At 35.4% G+C, this 27,876-nt stretch overlaps 1 protein-coding gene across 1 annotated transcript in view; it reads left to right on the forward strand.

The window, feature by feature from the left end:
* The window catches only part of LOC140153461 (kinesin light chain-like), an 84,949-nt gene that overhangs the window by 49,231 nt on the left and 7,842 nt on the right, over nt 1-27,876 (forward strand). Inside the window, 9 exon segments of the mRNA XM_072176218.1 lie at nt 201-288; nt 3,240-3,341; nt 5,947-6,030; nt 7,830-8,072; nt 8,701-8,780; nt 9,531-9,645; nt 10,433-10,639; nt 15,159-15,374; nt 22,658-22,776. Of these exon segments, the coding sequence (XP_072032319.1) occupies nt 201-288; nt 3,240-3,341; nt 5,947-6,030; nt 7,830-8,072; nt 8,701-8,780; nt 9,531-9,645; nt 10,433-10,639; nt 15,159-15,374; nt 22,658-22,776 (1,254 nt within the window).

Genomic DNA, 27,876 nt, shown 5'->3' on the forward strand with positions numbered 1-27,876 from the left:
CGGAGGAGGAGATTAAAATTCAAAGAAAGCAATAGTATTGCTTAAATGTCATGCTGTCATCAGACAAGCCTGATGTGTAGTTGTCTCACTATGAATTACAACCATATGTGTGTGTGTTAAGGCAATACAAGGTTCTGTGCTACTGTTTATGATTATTTTATCAAACCTTTTTCTTGTTTTCTTTTTTCGTACTGTTACAGGGACCAGAATAAATATAAAGAAGCTGGTAATTTGCTACATGATGCTCTGGCTATAAGAGAGAAAACCCTTGGGCCTGATCATCCAGCAGTAAGTTGAAGATGTAAAATTAACCCCTGAGCACTACCTGCTGATCTGACATTGCCTCTGATTGGTCAATTACATGACATCTTCACTTTAATCACCAATCAGAATGAAGCTTTGCAAATAATTCGCCTCGATTTTTTTGCGTGGTGAAATTATTCTAACAATGTTGCAGATTGGTCCAATTGATAATGAAAACTTCTTTTTGGCCAATAGGCAGGTAGTTCTCATGGGGTTAAAGATGTGAAATTAAGAGTTTATTTTAGATGATACTGCTGTTGTTTCTTCCTGTAAGGAAGGATGGTGTAGGACTCATGAATAACTATCTGCATTTCACGTCGTCCAAACAACTTTTATTCATGAATATCAGTATTTATTTTCCTAAATTTTTTTTGCATTTTAGAATAAAATTTGTTAAACACACTGTAGTGACCTTTTCAGCTATTCCCAACTGTTCTATCGGCCAGTATATTTTTTATTTAATATTTTAATGATCAAATAGCAAAATCCATAACCACTGGTACGACAGAACTGAGCATAGTATTGAATGGCACTATAATATCGGAAAGAGAATAAGCAGATGAATTGTCATCATTTATTGCATGCTATTTTTAAGTCCATTTGATGGGATTAATATGATTTCTCTGGAGACTAGGAATCAATGTTAAAAGCGCTATTAATAACTATTGCCGTAAAATTGGGACTGCTTTGTTATTTACCTGCATCGGTACAGTCTCTTATTAAAATCCTTTCCAGAAGAGTAAAATTAATCCAGCTAGATGTTTATAAATTTTTAATGAAATAAACCCCAAGGCAGTTACGGTGTTGTTCAAGTAGTATTCCCATTTATTTGGGAAACAAGATGTATTTGTAATGTAATTGTCAGAAATGCTCAATATGCTTGTATGATGTAAGATATTAATGGCTGTCAAACCTAGTGACCAAACTCAAGATCCAGGTTTTTAATGTTGAATTTTAAAAGGACATACTAGCAAAGAAGTGTGTTTTCAACCACCCCAATACCTATAAACCATTTTCATATCGTCCAGCTAATTATGATAATTAACTCTCTTTTCTGCCAAATCGAGTTTGCCTGTTGCCCAAATTGACTCCCAAGTATTGCAATGTTTGATTTTAAACTATTGACTAATCACATTTCAACTTCCATTCATATCCAAAGAAATGTGTTTATGTGAATAGTGTTTTAACCAATTTCATATCGTCCATCTAATTATGATAATTAACTCTCTTTTCTGCCAAATCGAGTTTGCCTGTTGCCCAAATTGACTCCCAAGTATTGCAATGTTTGATTTTAAACTATTGACTAATCACATTTCAACTTCCATTCATATCCAAAGAAATGTGTTTATGTGAATAGTGTTTTAACCAATTTCATATCGTCCATCTAATTATGATAATTAACTCTCTTTTCTGCCAAATCGAGTTTGTGTGTTGCTCAAATTGACTCCCAAGTATTGCAATGTTTGATTTTAAACTATTGACTAATCACATTTCAACTTCCATTCATATCCAAAGAAATGTGTTTATGTGAATAGTGTTTTAACCAATTTCATATCGTCCATCTAATTATGATAATTAACTCTCTTTTCTGCCAAATCGAGTTTGTGTGTTGCTCAAATTGACTCCCAAGTATTGCAATGTTTGATTTTAAACTATTGACTAATCACATTTCAACTTCCATTCATATCCAAAGAAATGTGTTTATGTGAATAGTGTTTTAACCAATTTCATATCGTCCATCTAATTATGATAATTAACTCTCTTTTCTGCCAAATCGAGTTTGTGTGTTGCTCAAATTGACTCCCAAGTATTGCAATGTTTGATTTTAAACTATTGACTAATCACATTTCAACTTCCATTCATATCCAAAGAAATGTGTTTATGTGAATAGTGTTTTAACCAATTTCATATCGTCCATCTAATTATGATAATTAACTCTCTTTTCTGCCAAATCGAGTTTGTGTGTTGCTCAAATTGACTCCCAAGTATTGCAATGTTTGATTTTAAACTATTGACTAATCACATTTCAACTTCCATTCATATCCAAAGAAATGTGTTTATGTGAATAGTGTTTTAACCAATTTCATATCGTCCATCTAATTATGATAATTAACTCTCTTTTCTGCCAAATCGAGTTTGTGTGTTGCTCAAATTGACTCCCAAGTATTGCAATGTTTGATTTTAAACTATTGACTAATCACATTTCAACTTCCATTCATATCCAAAGAAATGTGTTTATGTGAATAGTGTTTTAACCAATTTCATATCGTCCATCTAATTATGATAATTAACTCTCTTTTCTGCCAAATCGAGTTTGTGTGTTGCTCAAATTGACTCCCAAGTATTGCAATGTTTGATTTTAAACTATTGACTAATCACATTTCAACTTCCATTCATATCCAAAGAAATGTGTTTATGTGAATAGTGTTTTAACCAATTTCATATCGTCCATCTAATTATGATAATTAACTCTCTTTTCTGCCAAATCGAGTTTGTGTGTTGCTCAAATTGACTCCCAAGTATTGCAATGTTCATCATCTGAAACTATCGACTAATCACATTTCATGACTTCCATTCATATCCAAAGAAATGTGTTTATGTGAATAGTGTTTTAACCAATTTCATATCGTCCAATTAATTATGATAATTAACTCTCTTTTCTGCCAAATCGAGTTTGCCTGTTGCCCAAATCGACCCCCCAAGTATTGCAATGTTCATCATCTGAAATGGTCGACTGATCACATTTCATAACTTTCATTTATATCCAAAGAAATATGAAAAGTGTTTTAACCATTTTCCCAACTTCCTGAAACAACTATCGTTTTGGGCCAGCAAAATATTATGCAGCAACAGACATGATTGAATCTTTTGATATTAAAATTTTGATAACTTATATCAGCATTTCATATGTCTATGATCTTATTTTTTAACCACAGGTTGCAGCCACTTTAAATAATCTTGCGGTATTATATGGAAAGAGAGGGAAATACAAAGAAGCAGAACCCCTGTGTAAGAGGGCATTAGAAATTAGGGAAAAGGTAAGTGCCATTGGGCTATTTCAGTTCAAAGCCATAGTGAAAACATGACCTTGATCCCCCACTCGGGGAGTGTGAATTTCAAATGGGATTACTCGAATGAGCGACTCCATTTGAAATCTACACCCCTATGTGGGAGATTCAGGTCATGTCTTCCATACAGGGGTGTATGGATTTCAACTGGAATAGCCCATTTGGCCTATTGAAAAATTCAGTGGGGTAATGTCAATTCTGTTGTATACAATTTTAGCTGTATTAGGGAAACAGTTAGGTTTTGTCATACTTTAAAAAAAATAACATCTTAGTGTATAGTCTACAGGAACTAGGTCGTAAGCTTGGGCACTTTTAGCTGTAAATTGCTGCAAACTTGCATGCTGCGTGCAAGCTGAAATTACCGCACATGATCGATGAAATCAGCCAGGCATTCTCATCCAGTTGCAGCGACTAATTTGAGTAATTCATTACTGACTTGACAGAGTGCAATCTAACACCATCCCATGACAGTGCGAGTTATTACAAGTTGCCACCTCATAGCTTCCAGTCTTCCCTCTGTGTTATAAACTATTGCCTCTCTTCCGTTCCATCTATTTAACCGACTCAGGCGTTGAGGGATTTGTGTGTATTTTATATGACTGTAACTTTATATCCGCCATGTTGACTACAACAAGTACTGTAACCTAGATTGTTTTGGCTGTGATGTACAGATTTCTATATAAATAAAAGGAAGGTGTGCAAAATTTTGGCTCCCTCTCTAAGCCAGACATGTTATTGTTCAACTCCAAAAGTGGGGCACTTGGTCATCTTAATATGACTTAAAATATAGGCTACTTTATTGGTCATGACTTGAGAGATAAATAGTAGTTTATTTGATTTGGTCAATTTTGGAATAAATTTACAGACAACACTGGCAGTCTTATTATCACTATAGAAATACACCTTGGCAGCGAGCCAATGCTTACTGGAAGTAGAGGTATATGCATTGAACAACTACAGAACCAGTAATGTTAGTAACAGAGCTTCATGTAGGTTATGACCTCACATGACCTTTAATTTGCGGTTTTATACTCCCCAAGAGTCAGGGATCACTTCCCCCGAGTTACAGCCCAATCGCAGCACCTTCAAATTTGACCTGACCTTTGACCTCACATGACCTTTGCGGTTTCATACTCCCCAAGAGTCATGGATCATTTTCCCAGTTAAAGCCCAATCGAGCAACTTCAAATTTGACCTGACCTTTGACCTCACATGACCTTTGCGGTTTCATACTCCCCAAGAGTCAGGGATCATTTTCCCCCGAGTCACTATATATATTTATTGCTTTTAAGCTTTCCCTCCGGTCTTTCCTTTTAAAGGGAATTTTATCAAAGCGTCAGATCAGTGCCCCAAACGAACGAATTTCTCAACACGCATGCTCAATTCAATTAATAAATCAACCTCTATGCAGAAAACAAATTATCGTTGTTTCTAGAAACACTATTTTCTCTGAAAATAGTGAAATTTTATGTTTTTTATATTACACACTATCATCGCTTGAATATTTGTTTTAATAAAAGTATCATAAATATTTAAATGAAGGTAATTATAATTTACTATATTCAGGCTATCCACATGTCCGCACGTTCGATTCAGAAGTAAACACTAAGCAAATATTTCCCTCTATTGCCCAACAAGTTGAACCAGTTGAGGAATTTTGTGTTAGAGCAGGGATGCAAGTCAGAGTAGTTGCCTGTACTGATAAAAAAGTCTGTCTCCATATTCATGTGTTGAGGTTTATAATATACCTAAAATGTTAATTCAATAATTTAAAATTAGGGCAATCATTTTAACCCCAACACAGTGATGTAGACATGATCATAGTGATTCACAGGGGGGTTCAAGGGGGGGGGGCATTTGTTTAAGAGGTGGCCTGGGCAGGGGGGGGGCAGGGATATATTTTTATTAGTACATTCCATACCCCGGTATAAAATCAGGGCAATCTTTTAGCCCCAACAGTGGTGTAGACATGACCATAGTGTTCAGAGGGGCCCACAATGGGGGGGGGGTGTAAGGGATATGAAATGGGAACGAAACAAAGAAGGAAAGAAACTAATCAGGAAATGTAAGAAAAAAGAAGCTAAAATAATGAGAACAGAATTAAATTTAAAAAAACATGGAAACGGGAAATCACAAGCAGCAAATAAAAAAAAAAAGCTAAAAGGGAAATGTAAGAAATAACAGATTTAGAAAATAATGGGAACGGGGTTAAATAAATAAATAACATGAAACGGAAAATCACAAGCTAAGCAGCAAAAAAAAGTTTTAATGGGAACAAAATAGCCCCATGTAGAAGAAACTGAAAAGAAAGGAAAAAAAGGAAATGTAAGAAGAGACAGATTTATAGAAATAAAATGTACCTTTTCAATGATTCTACCTGTTCAGTAATTCTTCCTGTTATAGTGAACGCTCCCATTTACTCATCTAGCGGGGACCCGCGCGAAGCGCGGGTATCCCGCTAGTATTGAATAATTTTATGGCTTTGCCTTCCATAATTTATGTCATTTTGCATACATTTTGTAGTATTTTGTTTTGTAAGTGGTTAATAGTTGCTTGTTTGATGTATTTGCAATAGGTACTTGGTAAGGATCATCCAGATGTAGCCAAACAACTCAACAATCTTGCGTTATTGTGTCAAAATCAAGGCAAATATGAAGAGGTGAGTAAAACAGGTTGTGACCATATCAGACTTGGGGAGAAATGCAAACTTAAGGTGGTACTAACCCCGATAAGTTTTGTGACTAATTTTACATTTTTCTGAAAAAATAACTAGACACTGGTTACAAAAGTTATGTATATTATAGGGACAAGGAATTCAATTACTTCACCGAAATTTCAGTGATTCAAGACAAGTGGTTCATTATAGGCCTATATGTTAAGAAATGAGGTATATACATTCTAGCGGTACCTCTTTTCTTATCATAAATAATATACCGCTTGTTTGGAGTCACTAAAATTCCAGTGTAGTAACTGGATTCATTGCCCCTATAATATATATAATTTTTGTTACCAGTGTGTTATTATTTTTTAGAAAAATGCAAAAATAGTCACAAATTTATCAAGGGGTGTAGCACCACCTTAAGTAGAATAAAATAGTATCATTTCTATCAGTAGTGCAGTTCGTAACAACATGTTCATCCTTTGAGCACTAGAAAGTGCAAGTAAAGGAGAGGAAAGTGTGTTGCCCTTGGTTGTCTGACACACAATTTAGCAGTACTCCCAGGCTTCCAGAAGCTACTGTAAATGATGAACACCTATATTGACTGGAAAAAAATGAATTCATGACAAGTATTTAAAGTGAGCCGTGCTAAATAGTATGTGTCGGAGTTCAAATAACAGCATTGTATGGCATACTAGTGTAGTTGCAGCAGTGCTCAATCTCTTGATGTGGCATACGTTCAGAGGAAATCTGTGTAGGTTTGCACATCTCACAAGAGTTGCATTTACTCCATCTTGAATACAAAATGTCTTTGATAGGAGATGATGATGGAGTAACAACCCACAACGTAAATGGGCATATTAATACTGAGTTCACTTTGTTTTGTTATGGGCAGGGTGTGAGGTAGAAAGATAAAGTAAACCATTCCCAAAATTAAAAGTTGCTCTGGCGCAGCACATTATAGACCCCTGGTTTTGAGCAGATGCGAGAGTAATTAAACACACACAGTGAATGACACAAAACCTATCAATTATTGTTGACTTAACTTGAAAAGAATGAGCCACTCTTGTCTAGACCGTGCTGTCCCATTTCATGATCAGGTGTCCAAACATGATGATGCTGTTGGGTTAGTGTCTGCAATGTGAAGGCTGATGACTGCTCATTGTTTTTGTTTGGAGTTAATCAAACATGGTGAAAGTTGTTGTGACCAGTAGAAATAGCAAAGCATCAATTCGCAAGTGGCCATTTTCTTTGTGGCAATGTTTTCTACTTGTTCCCTGTTCAACTAAATGTCACAACCACATAATATGTGACAAATTAGTTATCATGCCCATGTATGTGTACTATCACACCCCAACGGATTTAGACTAGTAACATATTACTTGATAACATAAATACACTTTTGGAATTATTTGTCATAGTTTTGTGTTTACATGGTAAACCAATGACATTGACAACATCAAAATTAAGTCAATCTTAGCCAGGCCCCCCGATTGTGAGATAGCTTGAGGTCAAGGGTGCGAATCTCCACAGCATCAACATGTTATGGACTTGGCAAGGCTCTTCACCCCTATTACCCCTCCACTCAGGTGTACAAATGGGCACCGGCTCTATTCAATGATGGGAACATAAAAGACTCCTCGCTGTGGAGGAGGTGTAGTAATCCCCCACCAGCAACATTACATGGAGAAGTCTATCCCAATAGCAGGTGTGCACTCTGGCATGTGAACATAGGTTTGTCCCCTTTATCTAAGATAGTACCCGGTCAAAAACTGTCAACATTTTGATTGCCTCTACAGGTGGAATGGTACTACCAGAGAGCACTAGAAATATATGAAAAGAAACTGGGCCCAGATGACCCAAATGTGGCCAAGACCAAGAACAACTTGGCATCAGCGTATCTAAAGCAGGGCAAATACAAGGCAGCTGAGACACTATATAAACAAGTGCTAACCAGGGCACATGAACGCGAGTTTGGTGTCATGGACGAGAGGGATGCGGGCAAGCCTATATGGATGCAAGCAGAGGAAAGAGAAGAAAGGGTAGGTTTCTTCAATTCTTATTCAAAGGGGGACTTTGTGATCCACAGCCTCATCCCCACATGGAACTCCAAAAACCTAGGACTACATAATATATGTGTGCATAAAGTCTCTTGACGATTTGGTCATTTGACAGAGACATGGTGCAATTTGTATTTTCCATATTTTCCATCTGTCGACATACAGAAATTAAAACACAGCTAATGGGGCACTGTAATACATGCAATTATGGAATTCACAAATTCAATGGCCAAATCAACTGAAATTTTTGTGAATATTGAACCATACCCTAAAAAGAGGATGTTTGAATCATGAAATACCCTTTAAATAAGAAGTAGGTATAAATCTTAATACTGATACTCATATATAAGCTATTGCCATATACTTCTTGAGGTAGTGGGAATTGCAGTTGATAATGAAGGTGTGGTTATGGGTCGGGACTTTCTTGTATTGCTTGCTCTAATATTCTCATATCATACTATATACTGCTTGTTCATACAGCACGTTAATTATTGTTCACAAAAAGTCTGTTGGTATATGGGAGCAATAGACATACCAATTAGTGCTAACATCATCTATGCTTCACAAACGGAGCCAGCCAGCCCAGTATATTTTCTTTTTGTTGTTTCAGGGTAAATTCAAGGACAATGCACCCTATGGGGAGTATGGAGGCTGGCATAAAGCAGCCAAAGTTGACAGGTTGGTTGATCGGTTAGTTTCACCCTCCTTCACTAGCATTAGTATGAATAAATGAATGATAACCCATTTCTTAAATAGCTACAGATCCAGCTATACTGGCTATCAGAATAGAACGGCACTCTCTTACTTTGATCAGCGTGATCACCCTGTTATTATGATGTACACTCTTGAGCCAACCAACGCTTTGATGTGTAATAGGTCAATCGGATTACTAGTCTGTTTCTATGATTGTGAGACGAATCAACCAATCGAAATCCCAATTCCATGTTTACGCTGTGTACGTTCTCAAAATCTAATCAAGTGCCGTTCTTCTCTGCCAGCAAGTGTAGATTTCATTTCAACCTCAGCTCTGTCAACTCATATTCCATCCCATCACCTGCAGTAAAGATTTGGAACCCAGTATGGTGAAGCCAGGGTGGTCACTGGGAGTGACACTTTGTGATACTTCTACCCAGGGGTAACATTACTACAGTGATTTGGAAAAGAGATGAAGTGATTTGGAACAAAAATGAAGTGATTTGAAACTGAAATGGAAGTGGAAAATCTGTGGTTGTTTAACAGATGAATTTCGACGATGTATAGCTTCGGACGTTTGCATGTATTAAAGTCTTTAAAATTTATATTTTTCAATTTATATTTATAAATGCAATTTTGTTAAATCATTTATTAATTCCAACATACTAGTCAAAGACACAGAGCTGGTCATTAATGATGCAAGTATTTTTTTTCTGACAATGCATTGGCTTCAATTGCATATTTCAGTAATAGTCCAACTGTCACCACCACCTTGAAAAACTTGGGGGCGCTTTACAGACGTCAGGGCAAGTATGAAGCTGCTGAAATCCTAGAGGAGTGTGCCATTAAATCAAGGAAAAATGTAAGTTATTCGACATAGTATACGGATCACTGAATATAGCATGTAAAAGCTGCTTTATTTTGTGTAGCAATTATCAGTATTTGCAAGATATTCTATGAAATTGCTTATCTGGTAAACTCTTTCACCACCTTGTTTTGTATCTGTATATAAGATACCAGGTGGACTATACCAAATGGAGTATTTCTTTTAAGATGAGTTGAGTCAGTTAATTGGAAGTTAATTCCAATCTATACAAATGAGACCTGCTCCCACAAAACCAAATATAGTCACTAATTTTGAAAATTTAGTTTTTGATGTCATCCATTATTATAGGTCTTCAGCTTTCATTTGATACCAAAATTATGGTCTTTCAACGGGAAGGGAGGGAAGCGACACATAAAGAAAAGGCAAATGCAAGAAAAATGGCTTGTAAAATGATATATTAAGGACTTGGTTTGGCTCGGAAAATGCTAGATTTGGATGCTTTAGACATAAAAGAATATTTTGTTTTCAATGATAGATTAAAGTAAAAATATTAAGGAATCAAAAAATAATAAAAACTGAAAAAGAAAATCTACAAGGTTTTTCACCCCTTTCCCAAGTTTGACTCGCTGTATCTTGAAATGGCTGAGTGCGACTTATGGCGGGTTTCGTCAGAGCATGTCACAAAAAATTATTCAACTTTTTATAGCACAGGTTTACATCGTAACACAAATGATCAAATATGAAATCCTACGTCGTGTGCAGTGCAGGTGTTTCATACAATGTGTGCAGAATTCACAAGTGGTATGGATGTGTTATGTTACAGACCCTGGATATAGGACGGGAAGCTAAGGTCCGTGAACTTCTCGGGCAGGACATCTCCACAGACGTGCCTAGGTCAGAAGCTCTCGCCAGGGAGCGCAAACACGATCATAGACGAACCGGCCAACGACGACAGAGTGACGACAGCGTTGCCTACTCCAAAGACGATGGTAGCGAGGAAGTGAGTATAGGCACATCGTGGCGCAGAGGGGTGAGTACTGAATCCAGACGGTGTTTGACCTTTGACCTGTGGTGGCCAAGAGTCATGTAATGATCATTTTAGTTATTGCAACCGATGTAAAAGATAGAGGAGTTGTAGGAACACAAAGTCACATTGCTGATTTGTTAGCTTAGTATGCTGTGTAGAGGTGCATTGCAGTCCAAATACTTCCAGTTCAATATATATTTTTTAAATATATATATATATATATATATATAGCCATGTATTTCTTGTGGTTTGGTGTTGCACACTATTACTATCACTTTCTATATATCTTGGCTTTGATTAGGTATGGGTAACTTTTTTTAGGCTAACAAATTATTATTGGAAAGACTTGTCATTCCTCAAAATACTGATAGTCTAGTCTCCGAAACAACATACTGCAAAATATGTGGGTCAATGTACTTTTGTTCATAGTTTTGGTGCAAAGGATAAAAAAGCAGCAAGAGAAGTGCAATGTCAGAGACTGGTGCAAACTCTCAAAAAGGTGCAAAAAATTTGGCAAATTGTTCAGTTGCAGCCTATCACTTTCAATCGCAAATGCCATGTGTACGTAAAGGTGTTTGTATGGCTAAATCCAATTCACACTTGCTTATGATGTTGACTTCACAAATCTATAGTTATTTCAAGTAATTCTCAGCCAAGTTGGAAAACGTTGTGAACGCTTGTAGCTCTGTCATAAACACACAGGCTTATAACGTGGTGCAGAAGATTGCATGCATGTGTCTTACACTTTGTACATGCTTAGTATGCTACATGTGTGCAATGAGTATGTTCCACCATGGCCAAGAATTACTTGAATTAACTGAAGCTATTTATTTAAATGAATCGGCTATTCCACCAAGTATAGGGACACTAATTCAAAGCAAAGTCTGTTGGGCTATTCCACTTGTAATCCATACACCCCCATATGGTAGACATGTCCTTAATCTCCCACACAGGGAGTGTGAATTTCAAATGGGGTTACTGGAATGGGTGACTCCATTTGAAATCTACACCCTCTGTGCAGGAGATTAAGGTCATGTCCACCATAGGGGTGGATGCCTTTCAACTGGAACAGCCAATTTCTGTTTATGCTGAGCCACTTAAAAACAAAACAAAAACAAAAGTCGCATTTTGAGGATTGGTACATCAAAATTTAACGATAACAGCATGTATGATATATTCCGCATTGGTATTATTTAAATTAACCGTACCCTTGGGACATGTGAATGACTAATAATAAATTTCTTAAATCATCTCACGGCATGGGTGAGAATCAGAAACCACAATTCATACATGACTCAAGATTAATGCATGGCTGGCCAAACAGTATTGCCATCATCAATTTGTAAAGATTATTCATGTTACCATCAAGACTTATATAAAACATGAAAGTTGAAAGCAGTGCCTCTTACATAATGCCGCAATTTGTCATGCTTTCTCTGGCCTCATTAGTTCGTTAACATTTCAAATCAACAAGAACTGTATTTTTAAGTTAATTCAGTGTGCATTGTATATTCAGTTCAGTGGAAATAAAATTATCAAAACAAAGCATTTCCCAGCCATGTACCAAAAACTATGAAATAAACAAAATATTATTATTAGATACTAGTGGGTAAATATTTGCAGACATAGTCATTAAAAAGATTGGAATAAGAAAAGGGTATTATTATTTATAGCAGGATGGGGGATTGGGAGGTATTATTTAAGGTATTTCTGTTTCTGTTTCTTGTGTGATCAATGTTGTATGTGTGTGCGTATGTGTGTGCATGCATAATGTGCATGATTTTAGTTTCACCCTCTCCAATTCAATTCAAATTTAGCATGTCAAAAAAAAGCATTGAAAAGAGCTGCTCATTTACTCGCCAAATGCTGCTAGAAATAAAATGGCTATTTTATTTTCTTCCTCTCTAGTCTGCATTTTTTTAATGTATGACATTTATTTTTACATCTTGGTTGATTCAAGTATACCATTGAAATTGACCACTTCTACAAAATTGTTCATTTTTTAATTTGGTGCAGTAGATGATTTTGAATTTTGACATGTTTCTTCAATGAGAATTGAAATTAATAATTTTTGAGGTTTTTAAGTATGATTTTTTTTTCACAATTGTGTTGGTCCTTTTTTTCTGCACAGCACCGGATTAACTTAAATTCATCTTTATAGCCATGTAGATCTACTCTTATTATTCTGATGTTCAATTTTTTCTATCTTCCTCTTCTTATTCATACGCTGACTAGTTTTTTGGCTTACCTCAATCATTTTTGACTGAAGATGTTAGACCTGTACCTTGTGCATGTGCTCATATAGAACCGCTCAAGTGCCCTTGCGCCCAGAATGAATGCAGCTGCGGGGTAGATGTATTGGGTTGTTGACTAACAGGTTTTGAAAAAGCGCCCTCTCACCATTATACCTGTCAGTCAAATGTGGTATGTACTTTGTGTATTGATGGTTGGACATCACTTCACATTGGCAGATAGGTGTGGTGTTACCGAATCATTTTTTACAAGATTGAACCAAAAATTATAACTTGCTGAGTATGTACTTCTAGACAAAACTTTGGCAATTTCAACAGTGATGGATTTTGTAACTTCCAAGTGTCAGTAGCTCGCTCCTTGTGAAGTAAAAACTGTTGGCAAATTAATGTTAAAGTTGCAGTATTTTCTGATCAAAAATTCACCATAATGCTGCCATTTATGACCATATTCTCAAAGAATTTCTATAATTGGTTTTGTTAAATCACACATAGAACTGAGTTTGGGCTTACTAGGAGATTTAAAGAGTAAATCAAACCCATGTTAGTAAAGTGGACTTTTGATGGGTGGTAATACAAAACTACAAATTTCTGAGAACATGATCATAGATGTAGCTGCATGCTATCCATTTTGGAATCACAGCCTGCACAACACATGATATCAGCATGGACGTCCATCAGAAAGTACTTTGCCAAAGAGGTCACACCTGATACCATTTGCCTTGTGTTGTAGATGTACACCTTTTTATTACTGATGTACATTATTATTTTTATTTGGCAATGCCAAGTTGCTGGTCATCATCTTGCACACAAGTGATGTATGGTTTTGCCAATTGATGCATTCATTCATTAAAACAGTCATGCATTTGACAAGCATTTGATTTGATTTTGATACACTTTTGGATTGTAGCTTGATTTCTTGCTGTGTCTTCCTGTTTTTTCTCCCATCCATTCCACCATCCATCCACAATCATCCTTCTGCTTGTTTTTTGGTAAAGAAAAGGCAAAAACAGAAAAGAATATGATTTTGTGATTGATTTTCAATTTGTAATTACTTTGTTTTTAAGTCAAATGCAAACCTGTTTTGTCCATCTTTAAAAAAAAAAGAGTTATTATTGCATTACTAATTTTGAAATGTTTTTATTATTTAAATTATAAAAAGAGCTTGCATTTATATATTGCCTTACTTATCCAGATAACTAACACAATATCAAAGGTACTGCATGAAATTAGCGCATGTAGTTAGCCTTTCCTTTCCATCCTGAGCATACCACTTGACACCAATGGCTGTTGCAGATAGAGGACTATCCTGGTCACAGGACTAGCCAGCCAGCTTAATCACATCCCATCTCATGTACTCACCCATTCAATTTTCCCTCAACAGCATTCATTCATTTATATATATAGGCTTGGTTGCAAGCAGCATGCTGAATGATCTACTTGGTTAACCAATGGCACATTTAATGCTATTATACTACTAACAAATGCTAATAGTAATTGAATACTTTATGCATATATTTTAAAGTTTGCAAAGAAACGTAAAAATTGGCTGATTAATAATAGCTCTGCTGTCCAATACAACTAATATTGCATGTAATAAGGCTGTCTGCTGTCAATTTCAATGTTACAGAGCAGGGAGTGAGCAAAGGAGAAGCAGTGAGTGAGTGTATTTGAGTGCGTTTTTGTAAACACCATTAAAAGTTGTAAAAGTGGACCCTTAAGAAGCACAGGTGGCCATGCTTGTTACACAGTCAGTTGTCCATGCTTGCTAGACGTGTGACAAGATCGAAAAGAGCATGAAAACATGTCCGCATTTGGAGTACGGTCAATGTGCATTGTGCAGTCGGGATAAAAACTCTTAACAGTCCTTGGTAAGATGAATAAAACGTGTTTATGTGTCCATAGTAAAGCAAAGAAAACAAAGGAGCGGTGGTTACATATATAGGTGTGTGGAACGGGGTGTGTTTGTGAGGTGTTTACCAGTTTGCTTGTCTGTATGTATGTTTACCTACCTAATAATGTCTGTTTGTATCCATGTCTGTGTCTGTATTTTTGTCTGTTTATATGCGGATAATTTTTAAAGCTTTTTTCTTAGTAATTCGGGGATGGGTATTAGGTGTGTGTATTGTGATATTAAATTTAAGAAAATATCTGACTGAAAGACTGTTGATCTTGGATTTCATATATAGTATTTGTTTAAAAGAATAATAAAAGAGACTCCCTCCCAAGTTGTAATGTTTTACTGCTAATACCAATTGTACACAACTACACAGTCACAGTACATGTTTCCAGTGGTAGTCCAGAGTGGATCTGAAAACATCAAGAGGCCGGGGAAGGGCAGGCAAGGACGCAAGCCAGTAAGCGCCCCCATGAGGTTTGACGGCGTCTGGACAGGAAGAAATACAATAGTAACGAGCTCACCATCAACGATGTGTGGCCCCGAACACACAATGCCACTACAGGAGAATGGAAATATCAAGAAAAACAGGGTACAAATTATACAAAAATGTCCAAATTATGAAAACAACCAAACCGCTCATCGTACGGGAGCATATGTGTGTTTTAATAAACTAACCATCAATTTCTCTTCTGCTATCAATATGTATTCAAAATGCAAGATTATTGTTACTGATTGCTTCGGATTGTATCTATGAAACTCCTTTCCTGGAACGATTTATGGATTGGGGGCACTATACACCATTTTATTGTAGTATGACTCAAGAGAATTATGATAATATGCCTTTTTAAACTCAATGGTTGGAAAAGTTCACACTAATGTTCCATAGAGTGTGTCTGTCTGCAGGCAAACATGCGTTTACCTTGTTTATTATTTCTAAACTTAGTAGCTACAAATTAATTTACGCTGCTTTTAAATTGAACGATATTGTCACTTTGAAATATGGATCTTGCGTGATTGTGAACTCCCACATGTACGGCATTTCATTCACACATGACACGCCGTTTTAAGTTTATGAATCACAATGTGTCAAGTACCTGCAAAAAAAACTGTTGTTCACAAAATCACTTCAGTACCCACCAAACTTTATGTATAGTGCCTCCACTAATCAGCACGCAAGCAAACCAAACAAAATACTAGCTCTACCTTGCACCATGTTGTATAATTAGTGGTAATTTACTGTATACCATCACCACAAATATATATTTATTTATGCATACTTCATTTAACTAGTGACTAAACCATATGAATGCCATGTATACAACAACTCTGTCATAGGCTCTATCTCTTGACTGACTCTAGCTCTTTTGAATACGGGGCTTGCCATGGTACACTGGTCAAACACTGCCTTTTTTTCAGTACTCACATCTTGTGTTAATTAATCTAGCCTTTAATTGGCTTATCATCTCATTTGATATTTATTTTAATCTTGTATTTACTCCACCTAGTTTCTGCTTCTGAGTGTTTTTATAAAGTATCCATATTTATGGGTGGTTGGTGTAGTAACTCTGATAGTTGACTTTTGTCAAGTCTGCAGGGAACCGTAACACTAAACATAAAGGTCAGTACAGTTCTGGAGTGGACAGACAGACAGACAGAATTGAGGACAGGAAATTGACACTCTTCTTGGACACATGCGGTACACAATGAACAGAAGTTGTTTTGGTATAATACCCAGTAGCAAATGTTAATGTTTTACCAAATTCTAGCTTCTCTTTAATACTGAACTTTGACCTTTTTACATGAAGTGGTATATTCAGTTGGTATGCATGTTAATGATTTCGGAACATATGCTGTCTTCATAGTGAGATTCCAATTTACTTTTGATCATTAAGTAATGATAATTTTGAAAGATAGAACACAGAGAAAAGCATAATGAAATGTTCTGACGTTGCTATGACGATTGTGATAAGTACTTTAGAGGATTAGATTTGTTGAAAGTTACAAGAGTACAATATACACATACATAAAGATAGATGATGACATTTTGAAACAAACAAGGATGATCACATGATCAGTGACTTAAAAATGTTTGCTTATGTGACTGAATCGGTGATCTGTACTGACCTTTGACCTGATAATAGTTCACCTCATCCAGAGCACAGGTAAATATTTCTCATTATTAACCGATTCCATAAATATGTAAAGATTTTTATTATGATAACAATATTGCTATGCTTAAAGAAGATAATGATCCAACTACCAATAACGATGCCGTTTATTGTAGAAATTATTTTGACCTGTTAAAGAAAGGAGAAACATTTGTTTCAGAAGAACAACTCAAACTTTGCAAATTTGATAGATCAAAAGTCGAAAAATAATACATTAGTTCAAATGCTCTTAATGTTGCCGATCAATCAATGTTAATGCTTATCAGATTAATTTGAACAAAGTACTAGAATTTGCATCCCATGTGCTTCTGTATAATGTTTTCACTATTTCAAATGTATTTTTGTAATTAGTTGGTAACATTCTGAAACAAGTGTTTCTTTTTCTTCCAACCCTATGAAACTGGGCCTATTTGCAGATGAGAGAGCCCCAATATATGCACAATAGGGCTGCAGCAACTAATTCTTCCAGTGGTCCTGGGTTATTTGTTATGCTTAAGCCCAAGGTGCTGCGGTAGCTTCCTTCCACCCACCTGACTCTCTGTCCTTCCGTGGTGATCCTGTGAGTTGTTGTGGATATGATGCCTTCCAAATTGCATGACAACATTGTATGATTGCTTGAAGCATGAAGAATGTATCAGATACATATACAGGGTGTCCCAATAAAAACAGAACCCTCATTGCGCCCTCTTTATCTCCTATTTCTGAAAAGTTGATCAAATGTATTTTGATATGTAAAGAAACCTTTTATGTAAAATCGTTAGCTGTACATATACTCCTTTTCAATCTTTGAAGTAGCCCAACCTCCTCCGTGGACAGAGTGAAAAATGGATACATTTCTTTAAAAGAGCATATCTTCAAAAGTTGTGAGCCAATTGAAATATTTCTTTTGGTTTATTAAAGCTAACAAATAAAAGTTTCTTTACCTACCAAAATATATTTTAAATTTTCAGAAATAGGAGAAAAAGAGGGCACAATGAGGGTTCTGGGTTTTTTTGGGACACCCTGTATGTCAACTTGTGAAAGCCAATATTTGCAAGGGGATGAAATAACTAACAAAAGGCAATTCTTTCAAGAAATTAATGTGCTATATGGATAAGCATAGGTAAGAGTGGCACAAATATCAAAAGATTTACTAGGAATGAGGACATATTAGTCAGACTTTTAACCATTTGTTAGTTTGCTAACATATTGGACATTTTTAAAGACGGTAAAAAAAGTGTTTGCACCCACTAACCAAAATTTATTTCATGTTCTGACTCATTTCATGTTCCAACTTGTTTGTATTATTAGTTTTAAATGTATCAAGATTTCTTAAAAAGCCTTCAGCTGGTGTCAATTTCCAAATAAATGTTGTCATGGAAACTGCTTATTTATCAAAAAGAATATGGGCAATGTCAGTGCATTAGCTACTAAGAGATAATTAGATAGTGATTTGTAACAGCAGACCACTTAACTGATTCCAGTAGGTCAGTAGCCAATAAAGAACAGACAGACCTGTACAACTGATGCAAGTTTATGCTTCTGTGAAATGAATTAGTAGCTACATGTATATACATTGATAACATGTAGACTATACATAGAATGCATGAAGGAATATTAGCATTAGGGCTGATGGAATCATAAATGGTAAAGATAGAAGCATTTTGACACATATTAGTAATTTATTGTGTTTCAAATTTGCTAGCGTTATATTAGAATAGCGGTATAGATTGGCTTTCACAAGTTGTCAGGGCATTGCATTATAAGGATATGGGAAAAAAAACCTGTCTGCCACACAGTTTGTTGCATCTATTTTGCATTTGCATGAGTCAGGATGATGGTGCAGTTGTCATAGTAACAACATCAATTTGACGACGGCTGACATGTAAGAAGAGCGCATGATGATGCAAGTTGCCTCTTGCTTATGCATACATGTAATGAGATTCCACCGAGAAATTTTAATATGCCCATTTTCTCTGTTTAATTCATATCAAAATGGTAATTGGCATATATGAAAACAAGTGTTACATGTTGTGTGTTTGTAGCCGTATATATTGTGTGTGTTGTCCTCGTCTCATGTAATGTGTTTTGTCTTGTGTATAGGTTGTGTTAAAATCATTAAGTAACTTGAAGGTGAGTGAATAATAATACAAAGTTCTCATGGTTATAACATGATCTAATTCATTGATGAGATATGGTCTAATTCATCAGATATATGTTTGTTTAATTGTCTTATGGTAATGTCATGTTCTTTGTTTCATGTTGTTGTCCCCGTCATGCTTTCCATTTTGTATTTATCGTTAATTTATTAACTTTTTATTTTGTTGATTTTAATTCCAGTTCATATTTATAAATTTTCTTTTAATTTGAAAAATGTCTACTAATTTTGTTTTGAGGCCTAGGCTCCCCCCAATAAAGGCTTGTGCAAGCGGTGCATGTTTCATGAAATATCTGAGAGTTATTCGAATAATACAAACTACACAAATTGTTAGTCTATAATTGATGCAATTATTAGAAAGGTTATCCTACCATTGAAATGTCACAGATGTGGCTAAAATACTGATTAAGTCTATTTCATTTACATTCAGTTTACCCTGTTACTGTATTTTTAATCACATTCGTATAGTGAGCAAACACGCACACTGGGAGATGATAATCAAAAGCGACTCATAAAGAAGTCTTAATCGATATGTGCTTTATGCTACTGAAAACATGTAAGCGTCGAGCATTTGGTCACTTTTTGACCATAGATGATGAGGATGGTGTTGTTGATAATTGTGCCATGCCCAATCTTTTGTCAAATTAATATTATATTTTATGCATATCAGAGCCATGACCTACTTACTTGAAAATATGCAGGTGTTTTATGAAGAGCATTGTAATATATTACTATCTCAATTTTGTCAGCTCCCATCAGGTACCTCACTTGCTTGTAAGCAGTATTAGGTCAAATTTGATGCTTGTAAGATATGTGATTAGACACATTTTGTGACTGTATTATTCCGTTAGCCCTCAGATATTGCACTATTTACATAAAAACCAACACCTTGTCATCTTTTTGCATAATATACATGTATCTGCATTGTTATTTTTCATTTTTGCATTCTACATAATATATTGACAATTATATGTGTGCCCTGTTCACAGGCAACATGATATGGTCGCATAGAGCCAGCCGGGCATAATGCTTATTGCATGCTGTTGGTTTAACGCAGGCTAAAAATAGCTCCATGGGTTCAATGAAATAGCACTCCAAAAAGCAAGAGCTTTCACATTGCAAATTGGTAAAGGGGTTAGGTTACCAACAAGACAGCTAGTGAGCTAGGATATATGTGTGATAGGACTCTCACAGGTTTGGATGTCAAATTGGGTCTAAAATGATTTAGAATTCATTCTCTATGGTAACTGATATAAAATTGGGTGACAAATTGGTTCTGCAGGGAAGACATGACACAATTACGTAGAAATTCAATTTTAGTAGGGACGCCCGTTTTTCATTCAATTTAATTTTCTTTTTTGTTGTTATAGCTTCACAATAAGTTGATTCCAGTGGAATATTTTATCCTGTGTATTTATTCAATATGATACTAAGCCTGTTCATTCTTGCATTTTTACAGTTGAGGTGTATGGTTATCCATCCTGCATGTTTATTTCTTGTTGCTTGTATGAAATAGTAGTTGTAATGTTATCCGTTTATATTGCAGCATGCCTGAAACGTAGCAACAAGCAGATTATGCAAATCTGACCCAACCCCTTCTGCTCTGAATAGTAAAAATGAATGGATAATATATCCAACTTGAGATTATGAAGTTGTACTGGGAAAGAGATTGAAGATCAACTTATCCATATCAAATACAGAGTATGCTCCCTTTTTATCTATAAAACGTGCACAGATTTATTTTGTTAACCAAAGGGTTGTTAATTAAGAATTTAAAATTCGGTGTGGGTACGGGACTATAAAACACACATTTCTTTAAATTTTAATGGCAAGCATTTGTAGTGCTTCAGTTTAGTGATTATGATATAATACCTGTAAAATTTACATCTTATGTTAATGGTCGATTACTACATCTAGTTATGTCATTTAGCATAAGTACAGAAACCTTTTATGTTAATATCATGGGTGGTATCACATGAACAATATTGCATGCAGCAAATACTACTACCTACTCAACCAAAAGACAATGTATTCCAATACCGATTAATTGTTACTATTGTCAGCCACTGTCCATGCATTTATATTCTGTTTGGTACACTTAACCCCATGAGAACTACCTGCCGATTGGCCAAAATTTTCATTATCAATTGGCCCAATCAGAAACATTGTTAGAATAATTTCATCACAAAAAAATTGGGGTGAATTATTTGCAAAGCTCCATTGTGATTGGTGATTAAAGTGAAGATATCATGTATTTGACCAATCAGAGGCACTGTTAGATCGGCAGGTAGTGATCAGGGGGTTAAGGTAATTTATGTTCTCCTGATAATTGAGTAGGCTGTGGTTTGCTGACTTCTAGTATGACCCAGCTAAGCATAACCGATGATATGTTTCAAAACAATATTTGTATTAATGCAATTTAGATGCCTATATAGTCGAGCGTGGTTCATACATCATGTCAAGTAGTATATTATTAGTCTTACAGGTTTCTTTGCATATATCATTTTTTCCATATGTTAATTTTTTTATTTTTTTTAAGCAGTAGATGCACATATTTAGTGCTATAATGTGAATGAAAAAGAAAACGGCTAGCTGTGAATGTGAGATGATATGGCTTGGTAGTTAGTTCAAATTGGCAATCACTCAGGCCCCTGTATGGGAATAACCAAATCACTTTCTTATAACCAATCAATTGTAAATCAATCAAAGGCTAAACCTGTACACCTGTCTTGTAGGCAAGCAGATATTTACAAGCATTCTTTTTCAGGACTAATGAATATTCATGCTATGCAGCGATGGATCACCATACTTGATACACACCCTCCGACATCTCATCACCATCTTCATCAGTGGACAGACAACTCCTTTTTTTTTTCAGTTCAATACATAATTATTGGTGTATATTTTGACAAAGAAACTGATTGTGGTTCTCTCTGCAGGGCTAGCTAATTTTGAAGCAATATAATAGCAAATCCCCTTTGCTTGTTTTTCTTTCTTGTATTTACAGTGAGTGCTAAGCGAAGGATGATATTAGTGGGTTGTTTTTTTTGTCTTGTGCATGTAGCCAGTCCTTTCACGCCATGATTTCCTCCTTGATTCAACCCATGTACCTTTGTTGCGTTGCGTTGCTTTGCTGCTCGTGAGACCATTTCATTTGTCATACTTTTCTGTTTTTCTGTTAGATTTGATCATGACTACTACCACTTACACACTTTTTTTAGTGATTGGGCACACATTCACACACACTGATATGGTGTTAGATTGATTGATAATTCTTGGTGTAAGGGTAGTACTACTTTGGAAAACATGCACCGCACTGCACCACCTGATGTCCCTAAATCCATTTGTTCATCATTGATTTTTAAGTTTTATCGTTTTTGTCTTTAAAAAAAAAAGAACAACATTTTGTTTGTTTTGTGTTGTTTTATTACCATTTATTTTTTCATTTAATTTAATGGATACCATCATTGCAAGTGATGAGTAATTTTTTGATTAAAATTTATTTATAGCATCTTGCATGTTGTGTATCTCTCTGACTGGCTCTCTTTCTCTCACCATGTTTATCAGAGCGAGGATGGGAAACTCAAGCGCAGTGGCTCCTTGTCAAAGCTCAGGGCGTCGGTTCGCCGGAGCAGTACCAGACTTCTCAACAAATTGAAAGGCCGGGAATCGGACGATGACGGAGGGTGTGTATCCGATGCTAAAACTCTTCATTACCAACAACACCAACGTTACAGCCTGCCCCCCCCATTTTGTCCGTCCTTAGAAGCCCCTTATCTACTTGGTGGTGGGGAAATGAGGCCGCTATGACCTCAGACTCTGATGATGATAGTGATTAAAATTCTATTGAATTAATTTCACCTTACTTAACCTCTCCCTCACTCTATTTATTTATTTATTGACCTCTTTTTATTTTTAATGTCCGTAAAACATGTCTTTGCCCTTTAAGAGGTTTGATATCTCCCATGCCAAATTTGAAAATGCCTAGATAGTTCCAATCAAGAAATACTTTTGTAATCATTTAAACAAGGTGATTAATGCACCTGCTTTTAATGACAGAAGAGGTTCGATATGTGGTGCTACTCTCCTTTTCTTAACTTTCATATTAAAATTATTATATTTGATATATATCTTGTGTGCTGTGTACAAATTACAAGTACATGTTCACTTAAAGTATATACTTGCCATTGAATGTGAGATAATAGCACATGTCAAAAGAATGAACGATACTTTCAAATTCTAACTTTCAAATCGTAGCCCGCTGTAACTTATCAATCTGGTATTTTCTGATGGATGGGTGTTAAACAGATTTTCCCCACAAATCCTGATATTTCATTTGTTTTAGTAATTCTACTTAGTGAATATGTCGACTAACAGAGTAGTTATTTACAATAGAATACTACTAATATATGACTAGACTAAATTCAATTTTCATACTATACTATCTAGCTATTACTAACAGTAGGTTTATTGTTGAGACAATTCCTGGGCCTTAGGGTAACTAAGCCTGTTTTTGACGTAAAAAATAAATTACAATTATCCAGATATAGGAAGCTTAGCTGTAGTGTATATATTAGCTCTAGCTTACCATAATAACTTAAATCAGTGCCTGTGTGATACAGATGAATGTACTATAAATAATATATGTAGATGTATGATAATTATATGCACAAAGTGCTGCAGTCTAATGAATTATTCATTAAGTGCAATGTCATTTATTGGCCCCGTGTGCTCAAAGCATTTATAGGAACCTTAATAGGTGTATATTAATTATTAAGTAGAGCAGAAAATTATTTTTTTATTGATTATTGATTTATTTATTTTGAGTAGGTCCCATAAAATCAGTATTATTTATTGACATAGTAGCGAACAATTTGGACATTGATGCTTCCATAATTTTTCCAACATAGGGCTTTCACATGAATATCAAAATTGATAAATAATAGTAGTGTGGTTACAAAACCGGTGGATGATTATAATAATTGTTTTTGTAACCATAGTAATTGGAAAAAGTAGTATTTAAGGAGTAAGGTTTTTTACTAAAAAATGGGTTTGGATTCTCACTACTTTTTCATATAAATTGTTTTCCTGTCCTATCCTAGATCAAAAGTTACATTTTCAGAATTAATGTCATAAAATTCATAATCAAATAAAGTCTGCATCAAGAGCCATTATGTATTCATGTGGACCCTCATTGAAGTACACACACTGAAATATTATTTTTACTTTTTGTATCTAAGCTTTAGTTCATTATAAACAACGAAGAGAAAACAAATGTCCAATAATGTATCGGTTTAATTCCATGTAAGGAATTATTGTCTAGTGGTGATGGGTTCAAATCTTTTTTCATCCTGTGGGAACATGTTTAGTGCACTCTTTATGTTCTATCACGAGATGTGGGTGCTATTATTTTCCCCCTTCTAGATATCAATAATGTCTACGCACTTATTTTTAACGGATGCAATTTAAACCTCATTTTGGTTGTTGTTAAGCTTACAGTGGGTATGCACTAGTATTCGGTCATAGGAGTTAGTTGGTTTTTGTGCCATGCACAAAAGGATTTGGTGTGTGACAAAATTTATAGAAGTTTGAGGAACTGTGACTTGATTGGATCCCTTATTTGGATGCCTTGTTTGTATATTTAAGAATACCTCGTTAAAGATTTAACTTTACAAATCCAATCAAATGCCAGATTTTATTTATCTGTCAAAGGTTCCCTTGGTTTCAAGAAAAATTCCACATTGTGCTATTCCAGATGAAATCCATACGCCCCCTATTAGTTAACATGACTTTAACCTTCCACACAGGGAGTGTGAATTTCAAATGGGTACCTGAATGGGTGATTCCAAATCTACACACCCTGTATGGGAGAATAATGTTATGTCTTCAATTGGGGGTGTATGGATTATAACTGGATTAGCCCATTAAAATAGGTTCAGCTAGGGAAATCCATTTCAAATATGAAAATAATGTGTATTATAACCACACCCCTCTTACATTATCTAAACATAGCTAGTGTGTATTGTCAGTATTAATTACTATGAATGTTGATGTAATATGCAGTGTATGAAATAATTATTTATATGTAAATACATAGAGTCGGTATATGATTAGCTTAGGTGAATTTTCTATTTTGAATTCCTCTGCCAAATATGTTTTTACAAATTATTGGTTAGCTCTAGAAATGCAAATTTTGTGTGACGTATGTAGTGTGTGACTTTGAATATATTAATCATTACATGTTGCGTCTCCTGTGTAAATGAAAACAGTCAATTGACTTGAGTTGATTCGTGCAATGATGGGTTTACTATCGTGATAAATTCAATATTGGGCGACTCCACACAAATGCGGTATCCCCATTGAAACATTTTTAAATGTGATATCCCGGGATGGGCATCCATAATGTCTACATGGCAATCAAATCCGTATACGGGAAATGGTCGCGTAATGAGCTGTGAGCTTGTTTCTTGTGAGTGCATAACAGTATGTGTGCATATAGGGCACTCATGATGCGATACCCTCTGTGTGCTCAAGAGGAGGTCAGGAATGCATTTTAAATTCCAATCCCACCTCAGCCATTGTTATGCCATTCATCAGGGGGGTAACTTCTCTATAAATAAAACCCATTTTGATAAGATGATATAGTTTATTGCTGGCTTTATACTTTCCTGCCGCTCTGAAGATGATTTTGCTTCACTGCGCAGTCGCACCAGAAATGCTAGCGGTGACCAGCAGCAAGCCGATATATCGATCACTCCACCGCTTTGCCGTGGTGGCAGCACCGGAGCCGCTCTGACGTATGGGAACAAAATACGATTTTGGAGTGGCGCTGAGCAGCAAGAGTGGCTTTCAGAGTCATGCCGCTCAGCGGTGTACCGCTCGGCTTGCAGAAAATTACAAGCGGCATGATGAAGCATCACGCCGGCAGCAAGTATGAAACCAACATATAGATATGCATCTTTTGTTATATACAGGAGTTACATGAGACACACTTTGTGAAATCTATTCTGATAACAATTCATGGGATTCTACCAAAACTACTTTCTTTCAAATACATTCAAAAATTTAGGTGTGTGGAAAAGTACAAAAATCTTCTTTTAATTTTGTCAATAGCATGTGTGTGCAATGATGTAAATATTAAAATACTCATCTTTCTGGGACACTTGTGTTTATCGATATGCTACACAAGTTTTAACACACAGTCAATTTATTTCAGTTATATTTGTATTGATTCATTTTAGTCCCATAAATTTTGAAAAAAGTTTTGAAAGAGTTAGCCTCTGTTATACATCTTATCATCAGAGGTTACATCAAATCAAAAATTATCTAAATATTTTTGTGTATACTGCAGCTGAAAATGAGTTTAGTGCCCATTACCAAAAAACATATTGCTTGTTGGTTGTGGTTCAGTCTTCAAAGAAAAGCTTGCTCATTATATATTTTTTGAAAGTATTTCTTTGCATTTCTAGAGCTAAACAATAATAATCATAATATGGCGGAGGTATGGTGTACTGCCATACATAATATTTTCTCAGGTTTACTTTAGTTTTGTGAATGTAAACACTTTATTTTTCCTCCTTTCCATCAGTGTCCTATATGTGTATATAACAAACAAAAATTGTAAACTATGTAACAAATATTTATGGGTCATCAGCCCCTACACAGACAATCCTTGCACTCTTTGATTCCGCACTATTATATATGCCCTCAATATTTTAGGGCAAAGTAATATTTTCCAACTGAATAGCCCACCTCTATTGTAAATACTATATATCAATGCACAATGTGCGTGACCAAACATTTGGGAGCGAGAGAGGAAAAATAAAAAGCTAGAATTGTCCACAAACTTCCATCTAGGGCATTTAAATAAACAAATAACAACAACAGAAGAGAGATATGCCTTATCAGCAGCTGTTAGAACAGAAAAAAAGCACCTGTTTTATTGAAAAGCAATTTTAAGTAATGTTTTTATTTTTTGTTTGTAATATATTATAGATTTCCTGATATTCAGTTACCTTAAATTAATTATATTCTTTTGGGATTGTATCCCTTAAATTGAAGAACTAGTAACTCTAAGTCTACTTTCCTTCTGAGTTTAAGGGGGTACTACACCCCTGCCCAATTTTGTGTCTATTTTTGCATTTTTCTCAAAAATTATAGTGCATTGGTGACAAGTAAGATATGTATATTATAGGGGCAAGGACTACTGCAACAATTGTGGAGTTACAGTCAAAAATGAGGAAAACCAATATTTGATCAATAAATCAATAACTACTTTCCTTGAGTTGCTGAATTTTCAGTGCAGTAGTTGTAGTCTTTGCTCCTATAATATACATATCTTACCTGTCACCAATGCGCTATAATTTTTGAGAAAAATGCAAAAATAGGCACAAAATTGATTGGCCAGGGGTGTAGTACCCCCTTAAGGAATACTGTTATTCATTAGTTTATTTATTATTCATTATTATTAGCCATAGGTGCTAAGTGCCAATGTTTATAATTCAGCTTTGTATAAAAATATGAAAAAAAAACCGATGCAGTAATTACAAAAAAATGAGATTCCAGTCCCAGTTTAAAGTAGCTTTTGATAAGATAGGCCAGGTTTTTTGTAACTAGACTAAAATCGGACTATTCCACTTGAAATCCATACACCCCTTAATATGGTAGGCATGACTTAATCTTCCACACAGGGGGTGTAGATTTCAAATCGAGTCACCTATTCAGGTAACCCCATTTGAAGTTCACACTCCCTGTGTGGGAGATTAAGGTAATGTCTTCCACAGGGG

Source organism: Amphiura filiformis, chromosome 5 (assembly GCF_039555335.1).
Source record: "Amphiura filiformis chromosome 5, Afil_fr2py, whole genome shotgun sequence".
NCBI classification, from domain to species: Eukaryota; Metazoa; Echinodermata; class Ophiuroidea; order Amphilepidida; family Amphiuridae; genus Amphiura; species Amphiura filiformis.